The sequence below is a fragment of the Oncorhynchus keta genome, chromosome 35 (genome assembly GCF_023373465.1).
Source record: "Oncorhynchus keta strain PuntledgeMale-10-30-2019 chromosome 35, Oket_V2, whole genome shotgun sequence".
Taxonomy (NCBI): domain Eukaryota; kingdom Metazoa; phylum Chordata; class Actinopteri; order Salmoniformes; family Salmonidae; genus Oncorhynchus; species Oncorhynchus keta.
Window position 1 is genome coordinate 20,364,270 of NC_068455.1, and position 26,983 is coordinate 20,391,252.

The following is a 26,983-nucleotide window of genomic DNA, read 5'->3' on the forward strand; positions in this document are numbered from 1 at the left end:
TTTATGAAATGGATGCATGCATCGAATTTCAATCTAATGCAATTAAAATTTAATTTTGACAGTATAATATTGGATCAGTCAATCGTGGGAAGGTGGTTCAGAAAGTTAACACAACAAATTAAAAAATGCATGCAAAAAAAAAATCTGGTATGGAGGACATTATCCTGCTTTCAGCTTGGCTTTTGCTCGGGCTGTTTAGCACTTTCATACTGCATTTGTGCCTGTGAGGATACTGTAAAATGTTAGCCTGGACATTTATTTGGTAAACTGTACAAATAGAAATATTGGGTACAATTAACACATTCTTTTCTAATGGCAGTGGGTGAATAAAACCAAAATGTGTTGTATTCATTGCTTCATTTGTCATTGTCTATAACATATGTAAGGGAATGATAGCATTCTGTATGCATGTATTCTGCATTTAGCATTTTCTGCCTGACTGACTGCAATATTCATGAATGATACCAATTGAGTATGTACAGTACCAGTCAAAAGTTTGGACACACCTCCTCATTCCAGGGTTGTTCTTTATTTTTACTATTTTCTACATTGTAGAATAATAGTGAATACATAAAAACTATGAAATAACACATATGGAATCATGTAGTAAGCAAAAAAGTGTTAAACAAACCAAAATATATTTTAGATTCTTCAATGTAGCCACCCTTTGCCTTGATGACAAAGGTTACTACATGATTCCATATGTGTTATTTAATCGTTTTGATGTCTTCACTATTATTCTACATGAGTAGGCGTGTCCAAACTTTTGACTGGAACTGTAGGTCTATCCTTTACATAAATAAAGTAATTCTTGAAATGGGGTCTCTGTGCTTTTCCACGTATTGTAGCTAGCGCCCCCTGGCATACAGCCGCAATGCTGTCAGCCCGTGAATAGAGAATACAGTAGGACGCTGCGTAGCCTCGTGATGCATACGACGGAGAGCAAACTCCGTTACCTCGACCGCTCTCCATTTCGCCTGAATTTATATATTGCATTACTGTCCACTTTGACCTTTATGGCTCGGTAAAAATAACTGGGAATTAAGTATTTTATTCCCCTTGGGTTGGATTGTACCTTAACGTACTATTGTATTTAATCGACCGTCATTTTATTTTTTGTCATCTGAAAGACGGTGAGTGTGTATCTACTATGTTTGTGTTGTAAACCGAGCAACCTAGTTTTTCCTACGTGTTATGACTGACTGAAGTGTCGCGGCCTTGGGCTCTCTTGGAACTGAATCATCGCGGATTATGTGTTGATGGTCAGGCCATGCATTGTAACATTGTATTACGACCATGTTTTGAACTCTTCTGTATTATTCAAACCTCAGAATATACATTTTAGTAATTATTGTAGCAGTTTCATTGTTTGATTTTAGGCGACTAACTACTGTTAATCTGACTCGGTAGGATGAGCTAGGTACGCTAACGTTAATTTAGCTGTCTAGTGATGTACAGATAAACCAAAATAAGACGCAAATGTTGGCGTCCTCCTATACAGTCTGCTGTGTTTGATATATTATGTCGTTGAGCATGAAGTAGTAGTTATTGAATTAATTGTAATTGACTTGTATTAGCTAACAATTACCGGTTAAATGCTTAAATGCTTAAATGCTAACGTTCGCTTAGCTAAATATAGCGAACTGTTAGTCCTCTAACAGTAAGCTAACTACAGCAGGTAATACGTTTTTTGTCTTCGTGGACAGATGGCTAACGTTATGTTGATAGAACTGGGCTAGTTAGCCAGTACCTAGCTAAGTGTAGCCAAGCCTTATATCAAACGTTAGGTTGTTTACGCTAGCTAGCTATGCAGTATAACTTGTTTTGTAAAATTGTTATGCTGCCACTTAACGTTAACTAGCAGTTCGTTCACAACTGTAATGTCAGTAAATTACGTTTGCTAAACTTTTCCGTAATAAAAGCGAACCAAGTCATGATGGAATTAACTAGCTACTGTAGCTAGTTAGTTAGGTCTATATAAAGACCTGTTTATGTTTGCTGTACTTTCTGGTGTTACTAATAATAATGGATTTGTGACATTAGCTAGCTACTTGAATAATGATAATGTCAAAAGTAAGGAGATGTCTGCTGTCTGCACATTATTAGTGTGTCTCCATTGTCAGACTGTAGATGTAAGATAGATAAACGTTACCTAGTACTGGGCTATTCTTTCTGGACATTCGGTTGGTGGCTCAAAATAAATGGAACATAGGCCTAATTCCTACACAAGTACTAGAAACGTCTGAGAGACAATTCGGTGGGAGTCAATAGTTGCCAGTTATAGAAACTGCAAATGTTCTCTGGTTATTTGTGATGATCTGTTGATAAGAGGATCTACCCCAAGTATCTTATCCTATAGCCATCCAGGCTCTAACAAATTGACACTGTTTTACTGTTTCAAGTCCTAATGAACATAGTCCAACCCCCAACCGAAAATAGTTGAGCTCCGTATTGTGTGGAGATGATACCTCCAGTCTGCAGCTTGACTCCTGACCCACACTAAATCCTGGCAGCACTTCACTCCTGTCGACTCCAATAGCTCCCTGTCTCCCAATGCATTGATAAGATCCTCCTTCTGACCTACAAAGCCCTCACCATCTTGCCTTGCTCCTAGGCACTGAAACTCCCTCCAGCCAATTGTAACTCTTGAGGCCATCATTCTCTTTCATTCCCTCCCAAAGCGCCCCCACCCACATACAAGCAAAGAAGTACACTACAAACCCCAATCCCGCCCCTAAACCGGGTTCGTATCCCAATCCCGCCCCTTACCATAAACCGGGTTTGTATCCCAAACCCGCCCCTTACCCTAAACCGGGTTCGTATCCCAACCCCAATCCCGCCCCTTACCCTAAGCCGGGTTCGTATCCCAATCCCGCCCCCTTACCCTAAACCGGGTTCGTATCCCGCCCCTTACCCTAAACTGGGTTCGTATCCCAACCCAAATCCCGCACCTTACTCTAAACTGGGTTTGCATCCCAACCCAAATCCCGCCCCTTAACCGGGTTCGTATCCCAATCCCGCCCCTTACCATAAACCGGGTTTGTATCCCAAACCCGCCCCTTACCCTAAACCGGGTTCGTATCCCAACCCCAATCCCGCCCCCTTACCCTAAACCGGGTTCGTATCCCAATCCCGCCCCCTTACCCTAAACCGGGTTCGTATCCCGTCCCTTACCCTAAACTGGGTTCGTATCCCGCCCCTTACCCTAAACTGGGTTCGTATCCCAACCCAAATCCCGCACCTTACTCTAAACTGGGTTCGCATCCCAACCCAAATCCCGCCCCTTAACCGGGTTCGTATCCCAACCCAAATCCCTCCCCTTATCCTAAACCAGGTTCGTATCCCGACCCCCTCCTTACCCTAGACTGGGTGTGTATCCCTCCCCTCTCCATACACTGATACATCACTCTTTCCCATCTTTGAGCCCACCCCTCTTTTTATTCATGTTTTTGTTTAGTCTGATGTTTATTTGACTCCTGTTTTATTTGTTAAATTCTTGATGTATGTTCTTGATTCTATGTTGTAAAGTGACTTTGGGTTCTTGAATTCCCATTTTTTATTATTATTGTTACATACAGTACCCAGAGAAGTGAGGCCCAAAACCTGTTATTTTCCTGAGAGGAAAAGTTACTGTTGCTTAGTTATTTATAGCAATTACCATGTTTCAGATGTCACGTGAACTAGCTACTTACTAACCTTTGTTGCTCTGATTTGCCCAACGTAATCCCATTGGCAACTGCAAGTTGAGCCAGTCATGATTAAATTAAACGCTAGCTTTCACCCTCTCTCTCTCTCTCTCTCTCCCCCCATGTACCTCTCCACCCCAGGTGAAGGAAGACTACATGACACACAGGAGGGAGCAGTGATTGGACCTGTCCGTGTTTTCTCCATCCGGCGGATGAGTCCCCAGCTCAGCCCACAGCAGTGATTGGGCTAGGTGCCAGATAGGGAGCTGTAGCAGGGGGGTAATCATGGCGGACGTGGACCCAGACACCTTGCTGGAGTGGCTCCAGATGGGCCAGGGAGATGAGAGGGACATGCAGCTGATCGCCCTGGAGCAGCTCTGCATGTTATTGCTCATGTCTGACAACGTGGACCGCTGTTTCGAGACGTGAGTCACCAACACACACTGTCAACTGTCTATCTCACAAACATCTCAAGCATTAGTCACACTGTTGAGAGGACAATGTCGCGCTTATACAAACTGCCTATAATGACGGCACAAGCCTTTTTATTTGGTTACTGTTGAGTCGTTCATGGATGCTTATGTTCATATAGCTAGTCCTCTCTTGCAAAATAGGTTTTCTCATTGAGAATAACCTGTATAAATAAAGGTTATATATTCCCTCCTCTGTCCCCCAGGTGTCCCCCACGCACCTTCCTCCCCGCCCTGTGTAAGATCTTCTTGGACGAAAGCGCCCCGGACAACGTGCTGGAGGTGACGGCCCGCGCCATCACATACTACCTGGATGTGTCGGCTGAGTGCACCCGCAGGATCGTGGGCGTGGACGGGGCCATCAAGGCTCTGTGTAACCGCCTGGTGGTGGTGGAGCTCAACAACAGGACCAGCAGAGACTTGGCCGAGCAGTGTGTCAAGGTACGCTTTTATTTAGAATTTGGGCTTGAAGCATTATTCTATTAAACACTGTGGGAGCATTACACCTCTGTGGAGAAGTTGTTTTTGTTCTACTTTATAAAAACAATTCCCTTGCTTTTTTTATTTTTATGTGATCAACTGTTTGCTTCAGGGCATAAAATGAACACTTGCCAAATGCGGGTCGATTTAGGTATTGGTGGGTAAGAATTAGAGGTTGACCGATTATGATTTTTCAACGCCGATACCGATTTTGTGTATGTATATATATATATATATATATATATGACAATTACAACAATACTGAATGAACCCTTTCATTTTAACTTAATATAATACATCAATAAAATCAATTTAGTCTCAAATAAATAATGAAACATGTTCAATTTGGTTTAAATAATGCAAAAACAAAGTGTTGGAGAAGAAAGTAAAAGTGCAATATGTTCCATGTATAAAAAAAAAAAGCTAACGTTTGAAGTTCTTTGCTCAGAACATGAGAACATATGAAAGCTGGTGGTTACTTTTAACATGAGTCTTCAATATTCCCAGGTAAGAAGTTTTAGGTTGTAGTTATTACAGGACTATTTCTCTCTATACCATTTGTATTTCATATACCTTTGACTATTGTATGTTCTTATAGGCACTTTAGTATTACCAGCCTAATCTCGGGAGTTGATAGGCTTGAAATCATAAACAGCGCAATGCTTGAAGCATTGCGAAGAGCTGCTGGCCAACACGGTAAAGTGCTGTTTGAATGAATGCTTACGAGCCTGCTGCTGCCTATCACCGCTCAGTCAGACTGCTCTATCAAATCATAGACTTAATTATAATATAATAACACACAGAAATACGAGCCTTAGGTTCATTAATATGGTAAAATCCGGAAACTATAATTTAGAAAACAAAACATTTATTCTTTCAGTGAAATACGGAACCGTTCCTGTATTTTATCGAACGGCGGCAACCCTAAGTGTAAATATTGCTGTTACGTCATAATCATGTAAAATTCTGGCAAGTGAATTACGGTGTTTGTTAGGAAGAATTAGGAAGAATCCGTATTTTATCTAACGGGTGGCATCCCTAAGTCTAAATATTCCTGTTACATTGCACAACCTTCAATGTTATGTCATAATTTCGTAAAATTCTGGCAAATTAGTTCGCAACAAGCCAGGCGGCCCAAACTGTTGCATTTACCCTGACTACGTGCTATTGCCTGCTAACTTCTGTGTATTGATTTTAAGAAAGGCATTGATGTTTATGGTTAGGTACATTCGTGCAACGATTGTGCTTTTTTCGCAAATGCACTTGTTGGCTGTCTTTGTTAGGATGAAATAGCCTTCATACAGTTCGCAACAATCCAGGCGGCCCAAACTGCTGCATATACCCTGACTCTGTTGCACAGAACGCAAGAGAAGTGACACAATTTCCCTAGTTAAAATAAATTAATGTTCGCAGGCAATATTAACTAAATATGCAGGTTTTAAGAAAGGCATTGATGTTTATGGTTAGGTACACATTGGTCCAACGCAGTGCTTTTTTTCGCGAATGCGTGTGTTAAATCATTACTCGTTTGGCGAAGTAGGCTATGATTCAATGATAAATTAACAGGCACCGCATTGATTATATGCAATGCAGGACAAGCTAGATAAACTAGTAATATCATCAACCATGTGTGGTTAACTAGTGATTATAATAAGATATGTTTAATGCTAGTTAGCACCTTACCTTGGCTCCTGGCTGCACTCGCATAACAGGTAGCCAGCCTGCCACGCAGTCTACTTGTGGAGTGCAATGTAATCGGCCATGATCGGTGTCCAAAAATGCTGATTATCGATTATGAACTTGAAATCGCCCCTAATTAATCGGTCGACCTCTAGTAAGAATGTCTACTTCACCAGTCACATTTGCATTTGTGAATAAAAAATGGTCAAAAGTCAAGTATGAGCATATGTGCGATTTCTAGCATAAAAATGCTGAAGTAGCTGTTTTCAAAGTATTTCTGCTGTTTTGTTTCATAGCCGCTAATCACACCAAGAAATACGAATACTACATCCCACCTCGCGCAGCAACAGTTTTGCACACTGTGAGTGATAGATCATTTTTTGGAGGAACAGGCATCAATGTTGGTCTAATTTACTCATGACCCACAATTCAATGCAAACTGTAGTCGCGTGTCAAACTCCGGTGGCACGGTGTCATTCAATCAATGTGGCTGTATTTTTTTTGCATGTGAGATAAAATTATGATGCTGTCTTACAAAAAAAATATGTATAGATTACTTTGATTTTAGTGTTGGCATATTGGCTTAGTCTCATAGTGAGGAGTCTATAAAACGTTGTTAGCTTTAGAAACAGATTTTTGGGCATTCTGAAATTTATTGGAATAAATGACCAAACTATAAAACTAACTAGCCAGCTATAAGTAACTGTAGCTAGCTAGCAACCTGACAGGAGTGCTAACTAGCTATGTTAGCTTGCTAGGCACAATAATAGCTTTAGAATGGTTGTTTTTTAAGCTCAATTTCAAGATTTCCACCAAGGACGTTGTCTCTCCGATCATCACTCTCCCTCGCTTGGGCAAGGGACATTTAAGGTACACTCTGATGTGACGATGTAATACGTCATCCAAGGGCTGTCGACTTTTAATTTGGACTGCAGCCACTGTCTACTACACGTCACATCCCAAATCTCACACACATACAGACACACGTGACATGACTCCAGTGGCCCCGTTAATCTCACACCCTTAAAGGGGAAGCTGAACATTTAGTCTAATCTGATATTTTGGTTGAAAGAAAATATGACATTTAAATTTAGCACATTACTTATTAATACATGTATTGTTTTAGAAACATTACAAAACATGGTCATCAGTTGTTTAAAAGAAATGTAATTATAACCCCAAAAATATTTTGGCTGGTAGATTTATTTTCATCTACCTGCCACAGTTGCTGGTGGAAGAAAAATAACATGTTACGCCCTGCAAGAAAACATTCTCTTTCTTTACCTGGGACCTTTTATTCAAATCACAAGATGCGTATGAGGAGTTTATTCAAATTAGGTCTTGAATATGTAGGTCATGTTTCACAACATATATATCTGGTTTAGGAAGGGCTTATTATGTATGTGGTAGAATATTACAGAACATGCTCCTACTCAAAAGTAGTCAGGTGCAGAGTCCTCGTTGTGAAATCCATAGTAAAAAAGATGGGCCGCGCATCATAAATAATCATTTATGAATATATTCTTCTGCTGACTATTTGTGGTGTCATTTGTCAGGTGCTGGAGCTGATCTGTACCAGGGAGTCTGGTGCAGTGTTTGAGGCTGGGGGTCTGAACTGTGTGCTTAGCTTCATCCGGGACAGCGGTCATCTGGTCCATAAGGACACCCTGCACTCTGCCATGTCTGTGGTGTCTCGCCTGTGCAGCAAGATGGAGCCCCAGGACTCCTCTCTGGAGACCTGCGTGGAGTCCCTCTCCAGTCTGCTCAAACACGAAGACCACCAGGTGAATGGCACACCCACTCAGGGGTCATCGGTTGGGGGGGGTGGTCATCCATGCACATTGGTGGTGGATGAATGAGTTTTCCCCATTTCTATATTAAGTGCTTTGAACTACTGGAAAAGTGGTATATAAATCCAATCAGTTATATAAATTGAATCAATTATCACTGGAAAGAAGCTTGAAGGTCTAGTTGCAAATGATTGCATTGTTATTGATGAAAATGCAACTCATTGATTGACAGGTGTCTGACGGTGCTCTGCGCTGCTTTGCCTCCCTGGCGGACCGGTTCACCCGTCGAGGGGTGGACCCCGCGCCACTGGCCAAGCACGGTCTGACAGAGGAGCTGCTGTCCCGGATGGCGGCGGCAGGGGGCACGGTCTCCGGCCCCTCCTCCACCTGTAAGCCAGGCCGGACCTCCACTGGGGCCCAACCCACCGCTGCCGACTCCAAACTCTCCAACCAGGTGTCCACCATCGTTAGCCTGCTGTCCACGCTGTGCAGAGGCTCTCCCCTCGTCACTCATGTAAGGACATTTTACATTTAGTATTGTTAAAAAAAACTTCAACATTTACAAATCAAATTGCCCATTGTTGGTACAAAATACTTTTCTCAATGTGAGTCTTTAAGGACCAGCTCATATCTCAGAGACTACTGAGAAGAGTTTTATTAGATGGCTTTTATTTTAAGTCCTTGTCAAATTATTTTAGTTTGATTTGTGGTAGCTGTATTTGGTGTTATGAGCACTCTGGGACACATTTCTGTATTAGTAAGAATTCATAATGTATTTCATAGCAATTTTATTGGCACAATGTTTAATATATGAACTGCAATATCTTGAAAGCTAACAGTAATAAAAATAACAAACGTTGAAAGGATCTAATTTCAGAATATATTAGTGAAGAGAACTGTATTGTAATGAGAGCTATTCTGAAGTGACACTATGACTAGTATAAGAGAATAATGGGATAATAATAGAAGTGGTGTTTTTGTTTTGTCTCTCTGTGTGTGTGTGTTTCCTGTGTGTGTGTATAGGATCTGCTACGCTCTGCTCTGCCTGACTCCATGGAGAGTGCCATGCAGGGGGACGAGCGCTGTGTTCTGGACACCATGCGTCTGGTGGACCTGCTGCTGGTGCTGCTGTTCGAGGGCCGCAAGGCTCTGCCCAAATCCACCGCTGGCTCAACAGGGCGCATCCCGGGCCTGCGACGGCTGGACAGCTCCGGGGAGCGTTCCCACCGACAGCTCATCGACTGTATCCGCAGCAAAGACACAGACGCTCTCATTGATGCCATCGACACCGGAGGTGGGTGGGTGGATAGTATTGGCTCAAAAGTAATGCACTGTAAAGGGAATAGGGCACCATTTGGGACCCAGATATATCCTATATGTTGGTCTGTCAGTAGGCTAGGGCTCATGATGATGTGGCAGAGGAAGTTTGTCCAATCTGGTGTAATGGTGCATTTTTGTTTAATTAATTTCAGCCGTTTGTTTTGCATAATGGTAAATGTGTCATGTTTATGAAAAGTGTCTGTTATTGCACACGTATATTCAATTGCTTAAAATGGTTCCTATGTTGCAGCTTTTGAAGTGAATTTCATGGATGACGTCGGGCAGACTCTTTTGAATTGGGCCTCTGCGTTTGGCACACAGGAAATGGTAAGCTATTTTAGACTGGTCTCGTATCCCTCCATCTCTTTACAGAGATTACCCAATACATTATGGGGACCATTACGCATGCGAACAGAACAGAATGGCTTATTGTGCCAGGGGGATTAAAGATATATTTTGGAAATGAGGCACTGTATCTAGTTCCCCAGAGTCAGATGAGCTCATGGATACCATTTTTATGTCTCTGCACACAGTTGAAGGAAGTTGTTAACTAGCTCTAGAACAATTACTTACTAGCGTTAGCGCAATGCAATACCCATATACAGTGCCTTCGGAAAGTATTCAGACCCTTCGACTTATTCCACATTTTGTTACGTTACAGCTTTATTCTAAAATGGATAAAATTGTTTCCCTCCCTCGTCAATCTACACACAATACCCTACAATGACGATATAATATCCCATAATGACAAAGAAAAACAGCTTTTTAGACATTTTTTCAAATGTATAAATAAAATAAAAAACGGAAATGTCACATTTCCATAAGTATTCAGATCCTTTACTCAGTACTTTGTTGAAGCACCTTTGGCAGTGATTACAGCATCGAGTCTTCTTGGGTACACGTTACATGCTTGGCAAACCTGTATTTGGGGAATTTCTCCAATTCTTCTCTGCAGATGCTCTCAAGCTCTCAGGTTGGAAGGGAGCCGTGCTGCACAGCTAATTTCAAGTCTCCAGAGATGTTTGATCGGGTTCAAGTCTGGGCTCTGGCTGTTTTCTTGGCTGTGTGCTTAGGGTGTTGTCCTGTTGGAAGAAGAACCTTCACCCCAATCTGAGGTCCTGAGCACTCTGGAGCAGGTTGTCATCAAGGATCTCTGTACTTTGCTCTGTTCATCTTTGCCTCGATCCTGACTAGTCTCCCAGTTCCTGCCGCTGACAAACATCCTCACAGCATGATGCTGCCGCCACCATGCTTCACCATAGGGATGGTGCAAGGTTTCCTCCAGACGTGATGCTCGGCATTCAGGCCAAAGCGTTCAATCTTGGTTTCATAAGACCAGAGAATCTTGTTTCTTTAGGTGCCTTTTGGCAAACTCCAAGCGGGCTGTCATGTGCCGTTTACTGAGGAGTGTCTTCCGTCTGGCCTCTCTACCATAAAGACTTGATTGGTGGAGTGCTGCAGAGATGGTTGTTCTTCTGGACGGTTCTCCCATCTCCACAGAGGAGCTCTGTCAGAGTGACAGAGTCCGAATACTTTCCGAAGGTACTTTGTCATTGCAGTAATGCTAGTTAGCATTGGCTCAGTAAACTACCTCTAACTTCCTTTATACTGAACATAGAGACACATTGTATCCATGACTTAATCTGACTCCGGGGAAGTAGATAAATGGCCTCATTGACAAAATCCCAAAGTATCCTTTTAAGGACAGCATCTCTTCCCTGTTGTGCTGCAAGAATGGGTTCAGTGCTCAAGGTTCTGTCAATAGGTGTCCATAGCAACAAACTGTATGCATGGCCTAATGCAGACGGATTACTATGGTTTGGTTACATAATGGCTTGTTTGTCACCCCGAAACCAGACCACGACACCATTGTATTCATTTGGCACCAAACAGAAGAAAATGGACTGAAATAAGGAGAGCCCAATAATATACGTCTGTTCCAAAATGTTGTAAAAAGTTGTTCTTTGCGAGCCTTCATTATCAAGACCCTGTTGAATAACCCCTGTTGTGGTTGATGTCCCAGGTTGAGTTCCTGTGTGAGAGAGGTGCTGATGTCAACAGAGGTCAGAGGTCCTCCTCCCTCCACTACGCTGCCTGTTTTGGACGGCCTCAAGTAGCAAAGGTAGCTATGGTCTCTTTAACCTTGAGAGGAAATCTCTTGTAACGCTCAAACGGCCGTTTTTTCCAACAACATCCCTTCATAAAGGCCCAGCAGCTGGACTGTTGGCTGCTGGTGTATATTGAATTCAATGAATGTGAAGAAAACATAGGATAAAGTTTTTGCGTGTGCACCCTATCCTCCTCTATATGTTGTTTGGGAATACAGGCAGATACAGTAAGTTCCCCTAGTAAGCATTTTTCTATGTGTCTATAGACTCTACTGCGACATGGAGCCAACCCTGACCTCCGAGATGAAGATGGGAAAACTCCCCTGGACAAAGCAAGGGAGCGTGGCCACAGTGAGGTGGTAGCCATTCTCCAGTCTCCTGGTGAGTTCTAACAATATATATTAACAGCTGTGCTGCCGACTGATTCCATGAAAATCCTTGGTCGTCAGTGGCTCATGCCCATCAGAGAATAAAGGACAGTGGTCATTTCACGTGTTCTCTTTTGTTCTGAAGGAGACTGGATGTGCCCTGTTAACAAAGGAGAGGACAAGAAGAAGAAAGACTTGAACGAGGAGGAGGAGGGCAGCGAACCCAAAGGAGACCCTGAGATGGCCCCCATCTACCTGAAGAGGCTGCTACCAGTATTTGCACAAACCTTTCAGCAAACCATGCTACCTTCTATTAGGTAAGCACAACTTTGAGAGTAACTTGACCAAAGGACCTTTGTCTAAACTCACAGAGATGTATATATTACTGAGGTCCTGAATGCAATTTTATTTGAATAGGGACACATACAAATCCATTAACACAGGGTTTCCCAAACTATGGGTCGCGTGATTTGAAAATGGGGTTGCAACACAATTTTTGCGGTTGGTTCATAGAACCGTAACCTCTGGTAGCTGCTACATGCTATTGTAATAAACAGAGTGGGTTTTTTTTTTTCTCCCTACACGTGTCTCTATCTTTTTTAAGCTACAAAATATTATAACCCCATCACTGAAAGATACTGTAAGACTCTCAGGAACACGTACGTACTGTTTCTCTACTATGCCCACAAGCTGTTAGCACAGAGTGGACAAGACCAGGCTCTAAATCAGACTAGGGGGGAAAGAACATCATCAACAATAAGGTTCTTTTCTACATAGAGATCATACAACATTATTGCCTGATGCTCATCTGAACTTCTCAATCCCTTTTCTAAAGCATTTCAGTCACTTCAAACCATAATGTCTTCAGATTGAAATACTTTTAGGCTGAAAAAGTTTGGAAACCCCTGCATTAAAGGTGCGATATGCAGAAATCTTGCCTCCATTTCCTGGTTGCTAAAATTCTAATAGTTTGCCTAATTTCAGTTTCTCGTTCAGAGAATCATTGTACCATCTAAACCACTGTGAAATATATTTTCATTAATCAAAAATATTGTAGTTTCAGCTGTTTTGAAGCTGGTGTACAAAACCGAAAGCAAAAGACTCAAAAACCACACAGATCTGTTCTATGCATCTTATACTTGCTTTCAATAATCATGACAGATCTATAACTCACATTTCTATGGGCATTTGGTCAGGTTGCCCAAAAAGTGACATTGGTGCTTTAACATGTCATCCCTCTGTCCCTTACAGGAAAGCTAGCCTGGCTCTGATCAGGAAGATGATCCACTACAGCTGTGAAGTGCTGCTGAAGGAGGTGTGTGACTCTGACGCCGGTCACAACTTGCCAACCGTGCTAGTGGAGATCACCGCCACCGTACTGGATCAGGAGGTACGGCACTACACAACATCTATCTCTTTGTGTATGTGTGTGTTCAAGATGTGCGTGTGCGTGCGTGCGTGCGTGTGTGTGTGTGTGTGTGTGTGTGTGTGTGATCCTCCACTATTCACAACGTCCACCAATAACCGAATGCCTGTTAAAAAGCAATTTAGTTGCACCAGCTCTCTAGTAATCCACAGGCTAAATTTGGTGTCTCTTCCTGTACAGGACGATGATGACGGTCACCTGCTGGCACTGCAGATCATCAGAGACCTGGTGGACAAAGGGGGAGATGTCTTCCTGGACCAGTTGGCTAGACTGGGCGTCATCAACAAGGTGTCCACTCTGGCTGGACCCACCTCAGACGATGAGAACGAGGAGGTGTCCAAACCAGAGAAGGTGCAATAAGAACACCAGAATGCAGTCCAAATATACACTGATAGAGCTTTGTGTTTTCTGTGTAATAAAAAGTGTTCCGCATAGAAAATGTATTCAAAATCTCTGGATAAGAGCGTCTGCTACATTACTAAAATGTAAAGTAAATATCTCTGGTTCCACCAGGAGGATGAGCCACAGGAGGATGCCAAAGAGGTGCAGCAGGGGAAGCCCTACCACTGGCGTGACTGGTCCATTATCAGGGGGAGGGACTGCCTGTACATCTGGAGTGATGCTGCAGCCCTGGAGCTCTCCAACGGCTCCAACGGATGGTTCCGCTTCATCCTGGACGGCAAGCTGGCCACCATGTACTCCAGCGGCAGCCCCGAGGGAGGCTCCGACAGCTCAGGTAGACCTAGCTACATACCTTCTCAATCGACCTGGTATGTTATGACTTGAACTTTCCTCAACTAGTTACTTATTCCTCTCCATCTCTTATTTGGAATTGAGGCCAGAATGAGCTCCCTCCACTCACATACATGCAGTTGTAACAAGTGAATAACCGTGTTGTACTACCCACCCAGAAAGTCGTAGTGAGTTTTTGGAGAAGCTGCAGCGTGCCCGGAGCCAGGTGAAACCTGTGACAGCCAGCCAGCCCATTCTGTCTGCCCTGGGTCCCACCAAGCTGACGGTGGGGAACTGGTCCCTGACCTGCCTGAAGGAGGGAGAGATCGCCATCCACAACTCTGACGGACAGCAGGCCACCATCCTCAAGGAGGACCTGCCCGGCTTCGTGTTTGAGTCAAACAGGGGCACGAAGCACTCCTTCACCGCTGAAACATCACTAGGTCTGTTAGTTTGAACTTCACTGCATATAGATCATATCATTTTGTTGTATTTAATTCTGTAGTTAAATGGGCCTAAATTGTTTATAGATTAATCTCTCTCATTTTATTATTTATTTATCTCATCTCAGGGTTTCCGTTATGAAAATGTGTGTCCGGACATTTGACTGGCAGAATTTTAATTTACCAGACGTTTTGAGAAATTTACCATAACCTGATTCTGACACGGTGCTCAGAATGACAATGTTGTGTGGCACGCTGAAGCCTCCCTACTGTTGCCTCAGCATTTGAATAGCGAATGAGAAGTGCAATGAAATTGCCAGTTGATAAATTGAGTCGCTTATTTTAATCATGGCCCAAAAATTAATAAGATCCAATTTAATTCCATTAAATTATGCAAATGAACTCAGCCCAATAAGTATGACCAGTCAAATGTATTTCCATCAATTAATAGACTATAAAGCATTATCTCAATAGGATTTGTTTTCTAATCCTGGACAATTGGCCTTTAAAAAAATAATTACAGCCAAAAGCTGGGTAATACCGGCTAACGGAAACCCTGAAACTATATTAAAAGTATGTGGACACCCCTTCAAATTAGTGGATTTGACTATTCAGCCACACCTGTTGCTAACGGGTATATAAAATCCAGCACACCGCCATGCAATCTACAAAGAAAAACATTGGCAGTAGAATGACCTTTACCGAAGAGCTCAGTGATTTTCAACGTGGCACTGTCATAGGCACATTTCCAGTTTGTCACATTTCTGCCATGCTAGAGCTGCCCTGCTCAACTGTAAGTACTGCTATTGTGAAGTGGAAACATCTAGGAGCAACAGTGGCTCAGCTGTGAAGTGGTAGGCCACTCCCCCTGCCCGAATGCATAATGCCAACTTTAAAGTTTGGTCGATGATGAATATTCTCTGGTGCTGTTTTTCATGGTTTGAAGGGGGCTAAGCGCCTTAGTCCCAGTGAATGGTAATCTTAACCCTACAGCATACAATGACGTTCTAGGCGATTCTGTGCTTCCAACTTTGTGGCCACAGTTCCACAAGTCCCTTTCCTGTTTCAGCATGACAATGCCCTAGTGGACAGTGAATTTGATTTGATTTGACAGTGTGAGGTGAATAGAGAAATGGTTTGTTGAGATCTGTGTGGAAGAACTTGACTGGCCTGCAAAGTGCCCTGACCTCAACCCCATCGAAAGCCTTTGGGATTAATTGGAAGGCTGACTGCAAGCCAGGCCTAATTGCCCAACATCAGTGCCTTGCCTCACTAATGCTCTTGTGGCTGAATGGAAGTCCCCACAGAAATGTTCCAACATCTGGAAAGCCTTCCCAGAAGAGTGTAGGCTGTTATAGCAGCAACGGGGGCACTAACTCCATATTAATGCCCATGATGTTGGAATGAGATGTTTGACGTGCATGTGTCCACATACTTTTGGTCATGTAGTGTGTATGTGTGTATAAAGAAAAATGTGAAGTTATCCTCTACTATAATGATGTGGTGATTGCTAGTGGAAAGCCATTAAGTGCATCTCCCAGTCCGCCCTGCATTTGATGTGAATTGTGTTAATGTTTTCCTTCTCTGTGTTGTGTTGTACAGGGTCTGAATTTGTGACTGGCTGGACTGGAAAGAGGGGAAGAAAGCTCAAATCCAAACTGGAGAAAACAAAACAAAAGGTGGTTGAGTCAGTCTGCTATTCAGCAGTATTTTTGTTGTTGTTTTAAAACCAGCTTCCTTCTTCCTGAATTGAGAAGATTACTTTGTCTATTGTCACAGGGACACTTTTTTTGTTGCTTTAGAGCACATTACATATTATCCATCTCGTTTAGCCTTCATATCATTCTTCTGTTTTATATAACAGCGGTTAGGCTTGGGCAGTATCCAGATTGTCATACCTTCATACCAGCCTTGTTCCATACCGGGATCTTAGGTAATACCGGCACTAAACACAGGGGGCGCTGTTTTCAAACTCCATTGAGCCTTTGTGACACGAAGATTAGCAATGTTAACAAGTACATATAAAGTCCCATAGAGAATGCTAACGATCACATTGCAAACATTTTATACAGTCTCTGACCTAAACTATTTTCAGGACAGACCCCAGCTCATGATGTTATTACAATAACTAAAAAATGCTACTCCCAGTTTACTGCACGCACAAAACTAATATTCAACATATTTTGGAAGAAGCTAACCTCTTTGCTAGATAGCTAAGTAGCTACTACATTAGCGAACCAAATGTACAACTCCAGAGCATTTGGCACATTTTAGACAGTTAACTTAATAGTTATAAGATATCTAGCTGGCGAACATTTAGTTGTGAATTCCATACCGTAACTAGATCAGGTGCTGCACAACATTGAGCGACTCATAAGGCTCTGGTCTCGTCATTGTGTGCTTGTAAACAAACACTACGTGACTGGGTACTACTACCTGTAAGCTTCATAATGAAAAATAATCTGACAGGTGAAATGAAGAACACAATCTTCTTTATCTCCTAACATATATATTTGACAAGTTGAAAATGTATTTTACTTAAAGTAGCTGCAAATATTCCAATGTATAAAAAGTTCAAATAATTTACATTTACATTTAAGTCATTTAGCAGACGCTCTTATCCAGAGCGACTTACAAAAGTATTGGAAAAACCATCCTGTGTCTATTTCCAAAACCCCCGGTATACAGCCCAAGCCTAACGGCAGTTTTATGCTAGTTATCCCTCACTTTTTCCCTTAACACCCAGCGAGCCTAGAGCCCCTCTGTCTGTTCCTGTGATGTGTGGTTGTGTTACCTTAGTTGAATGCACTGATTTGTAAGTGGCTCTGGATACGAATGTCTGCTAAATGGCTAGAAATGTGAAACGCAGGTGAAGACCATGGCCAGAGACCTGTATGATGACCACTTCAAGGCGGTAGAGAGCATGCCCAGAGGGGTGGTGGTCACCCTGAGGAACATCGCCACCCAGCTGGAGTCTGCTTGGGAGCTGCATACCAACAGACAGGTAGGGGGGAAAAGCACATCAACTCGAACCTAAATTTATGTCAGAGTCTGATAACATTATGATTACCAACAGACCGGTAGGTGCGGGAATCGCCCTGATCCACTCACACAACACACATTGACATCAATTCACGTCTACTTGCACTTTATGGAAAGTGCGCCTTAATGCAATTTACAGTAAATCGGTACTTTAATTTTAAAAAACGAAGTAGATATTTTGATTGACTCACTCTGTGATATGTAGTCGTTTTGTTTTCTTGGTTCTGTCTGAAGCTGTAGGCTACAGGTTTGATGACTCTGTGAAAGTTAAATGTGCTGTTTTGTTTCTGTTGCAGTGTATTGAGGGAGAGAACACATGGAGAGACTTGATGAAAACGGCTCTGGAAAACTTGATTGTGGTTCTCAAGGATGAGAACACCATCTCCCCCTATGAAATGTGCAGCAGTGGCCTAGTGCAAGCACTTTTTACAGTCCTTAATAATGTAAGTAAGATGGGATGGATGAGGTGTACAAGGGACCTTTGGCCCAAAGTAGTACTCTATACAGTGAATATGGTTCCATCTGGGCTGCAGATTTCTCTTCCTTTCATACTTTTTCTCAATACTGTCTGGGTAACCAACTTCCTCGTTAGTCCAACTCAGCTCAATTAATGTTTTTCTCTTTTTCAGAGTGTGGAACTTGACATGAAACATGATTGTAAACCATTAATGGAAAGAATAAATGTATTTAAAACCGCATTCAGTGAAAACGAAGATGATGAAAGGTAATAATTCAGACTTTTATATAATTTGTATAAATGTGTTTTTAAATAATAAAAACCTGTCAGTGGCTCACTTCCTGGTTTGTCCCATTAATTTAGCCGACCCGCAGTTGCCTTAATCCGCAAACTACTAGCAGTCCTGGAGTCCATTGAGAGGTTACCTCTGCACCTGTATGACACCCCAGGTTCCACCTATAACCTGCAGGTGAGTCTCCTCCACCACACCTCTCAGTAGTATAGTGGTGATGGTCAGTTTTTGTTTGTTCCAGCAACCTGTTTTTAAAGCTTAGGTTCAGTAAAACTCATTCTAGGGATAAGCATGAGTACTCAAACTAACGTCAACTTTTTTTTTTAACCCCCTTTTCTCCCCAATTTCGTGGTATCCAATTGTTAGTGGTTACTGTTAGTAGTTATTATCTTGTCTCATCGCTACAACTCCCGTACGGGCTCGGGAGAGACGAAGGTCTCTCCCAGAGTCTCTGGTGGCACAGCTAGCACTGCGATGCAGTGCCCTAGACCACTGCGCCACCCGGGAGGCTCAAAACTTGATCTTTAACCAGAGATCCCATTTTTTTCCCAAATACAGTGCATTCAGAAAGTATTCAGACCCCTTCCCCCTTTCCATATTTTGTTATCTTACAGCTTTATTTTAAAATTGCTTAAATATTTTTTTCTGCCTCAATCTACACACAATACCCCATAATGACAAAGCAAAAACAGGTTTTTAGAAACTGAAATGTCATTTACATAAGTATTCAGACTCAGTACATCGTTGACGCACCTTTGGCAGCGATTACCTAAGAAGACTTGATGCTGTATCACGCTACAAGCTTGGTTCACCTGTATTAGGAGAGTTTCTCCCGTTCTCTGTGGATCCTCTCAAGCTCTGTCAGGTTGGATGGGGAGCATCGCTGCACAGCAGCGACAACTTCTGTGTTGTCTTGGCTGTGTGCTTTGGGTCGTTGTCCTGTTGGAAGGTGAACCTTCGCCCCAGTCTGAGGTCCGCAGTGCTCTGTAGCAGGTTTCATCAAGGATCTCTCTGTACTTTGCTCCGTTCATCTTTGCCTCGAACCTGACTCGTCTCCCAAGTCCCTGCCGCTGAAAAACATCCCCACAGCATGATGCTGCCACCATCATGCTTCACCGTAGGGATGGTGCCAGGTTTCTTCCAGACATGATGCTTGGCATTCAGGCCAAAGCGTTCAATCTTGGTTTCATCAGACCAGAGAATCTTGTTTCTTTCGGTGCCCTTTGGCAAACTCCAAGCGGGCTGTCGCGTGCCTTTTTACTGAAGAGTGTCTTCAGTCTGGCCACTCTACCATAAAGGCTTGATTGGTGGACTTCTGCAGAGATGGTTGTCCTTCTGGAAGTTGTCGAAACATCGCAAGGATGATCAATGGAAACAGTATACTCCTGAGCTCAATTTCGAGTCTCATAGCAAAGGGTCTGAATACTTGTGTAAATAAGGTACTTCATTAAATAAAGTACTTCAAAAATATATAACTGGTCACTTTGTCATTATGGGTGTAGATGTGTAGCTTGAGGGAAAATGTTTTTGTCACGAGGCAAAAAATATTTTTGTAACAAAATGTGGAAAAGGGGAAGGGGTTTGAATTAGAGGTCGACCGATTAATCTGAATGGCCGATTTCAAGTTTTCATAACAATCAGTAATTTTGGACGCCAATTTTTTACTCCCTTTATTTAATCTTTATTTCACTAGGCAAGTCAGTTAAGAACACATTCTTATTTTCAATGACTGCCTAGGAGCGGTGGTTAACTGCCTTGTTCAGGGGCAGAAGGACAGATTTTTACCTTGTCAGCTCAGGGATTCAATCTGGCAACCTTACGGTTAACTAGTCCAACGCCCTAACCACCTGCCTCACGATGAGCCCGCCTGTTATTCGAATGCAGTAAGAAGCCATGGTAAAGTGCTAGTTAGCATTAAACTGAATCAATCATAATCACTAGTTATAACTACACATGGTTGGTGATATTACTAGTTTATCTAGCGTGTCCTGCGTTGCATATAATCGATGCAGTGTGCATTCGCGAAAAAGGACTGTCGTTGCTCCAACATGTACCTAACCATAAACATCAATGCCTTTCTTAAAATCAATACACAGAAGTATATATTTTTAAACCTGCATATTTAGCTAAAAGAAATCCAGGTTAGCAAGCAATATTAACCAGGTGAAATTGTGTCACGTCTCTTGCGTTCATTGCACACAGAGTCAGGGTATATGCAAAAGTTTGGTCCGCCTGGCTCATTGCGAACTAATTTTACGTAATTATGACATTGAATGTTGTGCAATGTAACAGGAATATTTAGACTGATTGATGCCACCCGTTAGATAAAATACGGAACGGTTCCGTATTTCACTGAAAGAATAAACGTCTTGGACATTTTGCTCAATTGCCCTCAGCTGTGGTTAGACTGTTGTTCATGTTTTACTGTGTTCTAGTGTACTATGGAATATTTAGCTTTCTTTTTCTTGACACTTCTCCCAGTCATATTTAAAATTAGAACTACCTTTTAGTGTTCTGATACTTCTAGTTTGGAGTTGTATTTTAGCTACAGTATTAGCTACAGTATTTCACCGTTTAATGTGTATAGTATTGCTTACTAGGTGTGTCCAATCAATTGTGTAACCACTCCCTCTTCCAATTAGGGCTAATTGAAAAGCTGTTTAAAAGGACCTTGTATTCCTTTTTTCGGGTGTTTTTTGTTTTGTTTTGTTTTTTGTACTCCCTGGCGAAGGCTATGCAGCCAAAACGTCGGTTTAAAAAAAACTTTTTCTATTGAACATGCCATACTAATAAAGGCATTTTAATCAATTATATGAAGAGTGCCTTGGTCCTCCTTTCTTTTTGATGACCAATTTACCCCTTTTACCAAAGAGCACCTTCTATCTACCAAAATGTACTATTGTGTACCTTAGTTGCGCTTCCCTTCCTCCTCTTTCTACTAATAAACGTATTGTTTTCGAGATGATAGTTTCTGGATTCGACCATATTAATGACCTACGGCTCGCATTTCTGTGTGTTATTATGTTACAATTAAGTCTATGATTTGATAGAGCAGTCTGACTGAGCGACGGTAGATACCAGCAGGCTCATAAGCATTCATTCAAACGGCACTTTTGTGCGTTTTACCAGCAGCTCTGCTGTTTATGACTTCAAGCCTATCAACTCCTGAGATTAGGCTGGTGTAACCGATGTGAAATGGCTAGCTAGTTAGCGGGTTGCGCGCTAATAGCGTTTCAAACGTCACTCACTCTGAAACTTGGAGTAGTTGTTCCCCTTGCTCTGCATGGGTAATGCTGCTTCGAGGGTGGCTGTTGTCGATGTGTTCCTGGTTCGAGCCCTGGTTGGAGCGAGGAGAGGGATGGAAGCTATACTGTTACGCTGGCAATACTAAAGTGCCTATAAGAACATCCAATAGTCAAAGGTATATGAAATACAAATGTATAGAGAGAAATAGTCCTATAATTCCTATAATAACTACAACCTAAAACTTCTTACCTGGGAATATTGAAGACTCATGTTAAAAGGAACCACCAGCTTTCATATGTTCTCAGCAAGGAACTTAAACTTTAGCTTTCTTACATGGCACATATTGCACTTTTACTTTCTTCTCCAACACTTTGTTTTTGCATTATTTAAACCAAATTGAACATGTTTCATTATTTATTTGAGGCTAAATTGATTTTATTAATGTATTATTAAGTTAAAATAAGTGTTCATTCGGTATTGTTGTAATTGTCATTATTACAAATACATGTAAAAAATCAGCCGATGAATCAGTATCGGCTTTTTTTGTACTCCAATAATCGGTATCGGCGTTGGAAAATCATAATCGGCCGACCTCTAGTTTGAATACTTTCCAAATGCACTGTACTGTGAAACTATTTGCTTTTGACTGTAGTGTTCATTTGTACATGTGCATTTGCGGGACACAACAACAAATAAACCAAGCCAAGCATCACACAGTTATGTTCTTTAAATTCCATTTTTCTCACTCAATTAAGTTCTGATCGCTCCCTCTACACGTGTGTGTGTGTGCTTACAGAAATAAATGCCTATAAAAACGTCCAAAATGTAAAAACAATTATGAAAACAAAAATACGCTTTTCGATCTTAATTTAAGGTTACAGTTCAAATCCAATTATGTAGAAACGAGCAGGGTCTATCACTTTGGCAACTAACTGTAGTGATGACCCTACTTTGTAAACTGCTAGTGGCATTTAGAATTGGTTAGCCTAGGCTATAACCCCACCAACATAGACAGGTTCTACACTGAAAATCTGCAAAAACATTAGTTTGTATTTTCATCAGAATCATTAAGCTGACCGTTAAGCTAACCAGATGTTCTGGCCATAATTCAAATCCTTGCAGTGTTCAATGTGGAATTGTTAATCGTTTTAGGAAATAACAAGGAACAAGTATAATAAACTAAATTCTAACAGAAGACATGGTTTGGTTTGTAACTCTGAAAAATTTATTTCATCTTGCCAAATTGAGCACTGTTTCAAATGATCTCTTTGAGAATAGCTGTTTTAGACACGAGATGCGATTAACATTCTGCTCTATTTTATTCTGTTTTATTACATCATGGTTATTTTTACTATAAAATGGGTGTTTTGACAGTGATAAGGGCTCGGGAAATAAGTGTTTTGTCTGCTAAATGAACAAAACTATGCTATGCCATAGCAGAGCTATTCTACAAGCAAGCACCACTGCTGTGGTTACTACCTTTTTTTAAAGTTTGTGTTCCACAATGTAATATAACCAGTTGATATTATAGTTTCAATAAATGAATCTTAAATGGCCCTTTATTTATTGTATATATAAATATCTCAGTACTAGTCAAGTTTGGACACACCTCATTCAACGGTTTTTCCTTTTATTTTTACTATTTTCTACATTGTAGAATAATAGTAAAGACATCAAAACTATGAAATAATACACATGGAATAATATAGTAACCAAAAAAGGGTTAAACAAATCAATTTATTTTATACTATGGATTCTTCAAAGTAGCCACCCTTTGCTTCGCTGACAGCTTGGCACACTCTTGGCGTTCTCTCAATCAACTTCATGAGGAATGCAAGTACTCCTGCAAGTACTCGTCAAACAGTCAAAGGTCAAATGCCCATTATTCGTCCTTCCTGTGTGTGTGTTAGATCCTGACGAGGAGGTTGCGTTTCCGTCTGGAGCGCGCGCCTGGGGAGACGGCGCTGATCGACCGTACCGGACGTATGCTGAAGATGGAGCCCCTGGCCACCGTGGAGTCTCTGGAGCAGTACCTCCTCAAGATGGTACCACCCCCTCTTCCTTAACCATGTTTCATCTTCTCTCACTATCTGTCCATTCAGCATATTTGAGGCGATCAGTTTGAGCGAACACTCACGCGGTCTCAGAGTAATCTCCTTTCTCTCCCCCAGGTGGCCAAGCAGTGGTATGACTTTGATAGATCCTCCTTCATCTTCGTCAAGAAGCTAAGAGAGGGACAGACCTTCACATTCAGACACCAGCATGACTTTGACGAGAACGGAATAGTCTACTGGATTGGTACCAATGCAAAGTACGTCTCCTCCCATCGTCATCTTATTATACAATACAAGAAAGTATTTAGAAAATAACCTTGTATTAATCTTGTGTGTTTCCTCTGTCTCCAGGACTGCCTATGAGTGGGTGAACCCAGCAGCCTACGGCCTGGTGGTAGTGACCTCCTCTGAGGGTCGTAACCTCCCATATGGACGACTGGAGGACATCCTGAGTCGAGACAGCTCTGCCCTCAACTGCCACACCAACGATGATAAGAACGCCTGGTTCGCCATCGACCTAGGCCTGTGGGTCATCCCCTCTGCCTACACCCTGCGCCACGCACGTGGCTACGGCCGCTCCGCCCTCAGGAACTGGGTGTTCCAGGTGTCCAAAGACGGCCAAACCTGGATGAGTCTCTACAACCATGTGGAGGACTGCAGCCTCAACGAGCCGGGGTAAGTCAGCCTTGTCCCAGTCAGAAGGGCCCATATCCAGGAGCCTATGGTCAGGAAAAACTCAGGATCCAATACCTATATCTGATTCTCACAGTGAGTTTGTGTCCTGTCCTGTTGTGAAGGTCCACAGCCACTTGGCCTCTGGACCCGTCCAAAGAGGAGAAACAGGGCTGGAGACACATCCGCATCAAGCAGATGGGGAAGAATGCCAGCGGGCAGACCCACTACCTGTCTCTATCAGGCCTGGAGATCTACGGCACCGTCAATGGTGTGTGTGAGGACCAGCTAGGTAAGAGTCTGCTCCTGGGTTCTCTTGAGGTTTCTTCTCTATGGGAGGTTTGTCCGTGCCACTTCTGCTTGCTCTTTGGGGGTCTAAGCTCTCGCCACTGCTGTCAAGAAACAGTCAAAACACATAGGTATTTTAGTAAGGTATGTGCGAGGAGCACTCATTTTACTGAGACACTATGTTTATGAATCATTATTCATTAGATTTGAATGGTGCAAAGCTATCTGACCGACCTCCTTCTCCCTTCTACAGGTAAAGCAGTGAAGGAAGCGGAGGCCAACCTGCGCAGGCAGAGGCGTCTGTTCCGCTCCCAGGTGATGAAGTACATAGTGCCCGGTGCGCGCGTGGTGCGGGGCATTGACTGGAAGTGGAGAGACCAGGATGGCAACCCAGCAGGAGAGGGTACGGTGATGGGGGAGGCCCATAACGGTAAGACACAAGTACATCCTGAGCCCCACCATCTAATAAAACATCCCTCTGTGTGGAACTGAACACACACACAAAGCTTTTGTTTTATATGAAAGTGTTTGTTAAATGTTCTGCGGGACTTCGGCTGACATGATGATGCATGTTTAAACTGCTAAAGCAGGACATAATGCCTAGCTTTATCCCAGAATAATCCCATACGTCACCCCATCATCATCACTGGGGCAGTGTTATAATAGTAGTTCAGAGACATCGGGCTACGTAACTATGACGATTGAACATAAGATGTGCAAAAACTAGTGACAAGGGAGTCATTGATAAATATGGTAGACCAACCACAAAACAAATTGTGAACATCAAGTGCATTTATATAATTTGAGGAGCCTTCAGTGCATCTTAACCCAAAGCACCTATAACTAATGCTCGTAGAAAAGTCTCACTTTTGTATGTTAAATACTGTGGGTCAGCCAGAAAATATCAACCAGCAGTTGTTCATTGTCCATTCATAACATTATTAGTAACTTGAAAAACAATGTCTGTATCAGACATTGTACAGGTGGTTTGTGGGTGACGCTACTCAACATTTCTAAACGGTCCAGCCTTTGTTCCTGGTTTTCCAACTGAAGGCTTTCTCCTCTGCTTCTGACCTCACACCATAGGCCTATTACTTAACCTAATGCTTCTGACCGCCCTAGGTCGACAGATTCTGATTTTTCAACACTGATACCGATTGGAAGACCAAAAAAAAGCCGATGCCGATTTAATCAGCCGATGTTTAAATAAAAAAGTTTTTAAAAACGTTTTAAATGTTAATTATTATTTTAACTTTTTATTTTTATAAATGATGACAATTACAACAATACTGAAAGCACTTTATTTGAACTTAATATAATAAATAAAATCAATTTAGTCTCAAATAAATAATGCAACAGAAGTGCAATATGTGCCATGTAAAAAAGCTAATGTTCAAGTTCCTTGCTCAGAACATGAGAACATATGAATGCTGGTGGTTCCTTTTAACATAAGTCTTCAATATTCCCAGGTAAGAAGTTTTTTTTATTTTGCAGTTATTATAGGAATTATAGGACTATTTCTCTATACCATTTGTATTTCATATACCTTTGACTGTTGGATGTTCTTATAGGCACTATAGTATTGCCAGCCTAATCTTGGGAGTTGATGGGCATAAACAGCGCAATGCTTGAAGCACAGAGAAGAACTGCTGGCAAACGCAGGAAAGTGCTGTTTGAATGAATGCTTACGAGCCTGCTGCTGCCTACCACCGCTCAGTCAGACTGCTCTATCAAATCATATACTTAATTATAACATAATAACACACAGAAATACCAGCATTAGGTCATTAATATGGTAAAATCCGGAAACTATCATTTCGAAAACAAAACAGTTATTCTTTCAGTGAAATACGGAACCGTTCCTGTATTTTATCGAACGGCGGCAACCCTAAGTGTAAATATTGCTGTTACGTCATAATCATGTAAAATTCTGGCAAGTGAATTACGGTGTTTGTTAGGAAGAAATGGTCTTCACACAGTTCTCAACGAGCCAGGTGGCCCAAACTGCTGCATATAGCCTGACTCTGCTTGTACAGAACGCAAGCGAAGTGACACAATTTCCCTAGTTTAAAACCTGTTAGAGACACCAGTTCCCATTTGGGAACGCGCCCCCACCCCCCCCCAGCTGGAATGTGGCGCAGAAATATTCCTAAAAATATTTAACCTCCACACATTAACAAGTAAAATAGCTCAAATGAAAGATAAACAAGTTGTTTATCTACCCAGCAAGTCAGATTTCTAAAATGTTTTACGGCGAAAACATAGCACATATTTATGTCAAACCACCACCGCAGACATATCTCATTAGCATAGCCAAGTAGGAAAAAATATGCAATCAACAAACGCAGGATTAAAAAAAAAATCATTTCACTAACCTTTTGAAATCTTCATCAGATGACAGTAATATAACATGTTACACAGTACATTCA

General features: G+C 42.0%; 1 protein-coding gene across 6 annotated transcripts in view; it reads left to right on the forward strand.

The window, feature by feature from the left end:
* Positions 1-859: 859 nt before the first annotated feature.
* The window catches only part of LOC118372356 (E3 ubiquitin-protein ligase HECTD1-like), a 39,618-nt gene continuing 13,494 nt past the window's right edge, over positions 860-26,983 (forward strand). For 3 of the 6 annotated variants that reach the window (XM_035758210.2, XM_035758214.2, XM_035758213.2), the window contains exons 1-24: positions 861-1,133; positions 3,828-4,111; positions 4,363-4,597; positions 7,873-8,100; positions 8,339-8,620; positions 9,130-9,400; positions 9,677-9,753; positions 11,450-11,548; positions 11,801-11,915; positions 12,048-12,219; positions 13,154-13,292; positions 13,509-13,679; positions 13,842-14,064; positions 14,240-14,503; positions 16,106-16,182; positions 17,373-17,507; positions 17,842-17,988; positions 18,175-18,269; positions 18,366-18,471; positions 23,451-23,585; positions 23,712-23,851; positions 23,946-24,269; positions 24,392-24,558; positions 24,808-24,984. In XM_035758210.2, the coding sequence (XP_035614103.1) occupies positions 3,972-4,111; positions 4,363-4,597; positions 7,873-8,100; positions 8,339-8,620; positions 9,130-9,400; positions 9,677-9,753; positions 11,450-11,548; positions 11,801-11,915; positions 12,048-12,219; positions 13,154-13,292; positions 13,509-13,679; positions 13,842-14,064; positions 14,240-14,503; positions 16,106-16,182; positions 17,373-17,507; positions 17,842-17,988; positions 18,175-18,269; positions 18,366-18,471; positions 23,451-23,585; positions 23,712-23,851; positions 23,946-24,269; positions 24,392-24,558; positions 24,808-24,984 (3,919 nt within the window). In that variant the 5' untranslated portion in view covers positions 861-1,133; positions 3,828-3,971. Of the gene's footprint in view, positions 1,134-1,242; positions 1,263-3,827; positions 4,112-4,362; positions 4,598-7,872; positions 8,101-8,338; positions 8,621-9,129; positions 9,401-9,676; positions 9,754-11,449; positions 11,549-11,800; positions 11,916-12,047; positions 12,220-13,153; positions 13,293-13,508; positions 13,680-13,841; positions 14,065-14,239; positions 14,504-16,105; positions 16,183-17,372; positions 17,508-17,841; positions 17,989-18,174; positions 18,270-18,365; positions 18,472-23,450; positions 23,586-23,711; positions 23,852-23,945; positions 24,270-24,391; positions 24,559-24,807; positions 24,985-26,983 lie in introns of those variants that run through there. The other 3 variants (XM_035758215.2, XM_035758212.2, XM_035758211.2) reach the window with 3 other exon arrangements.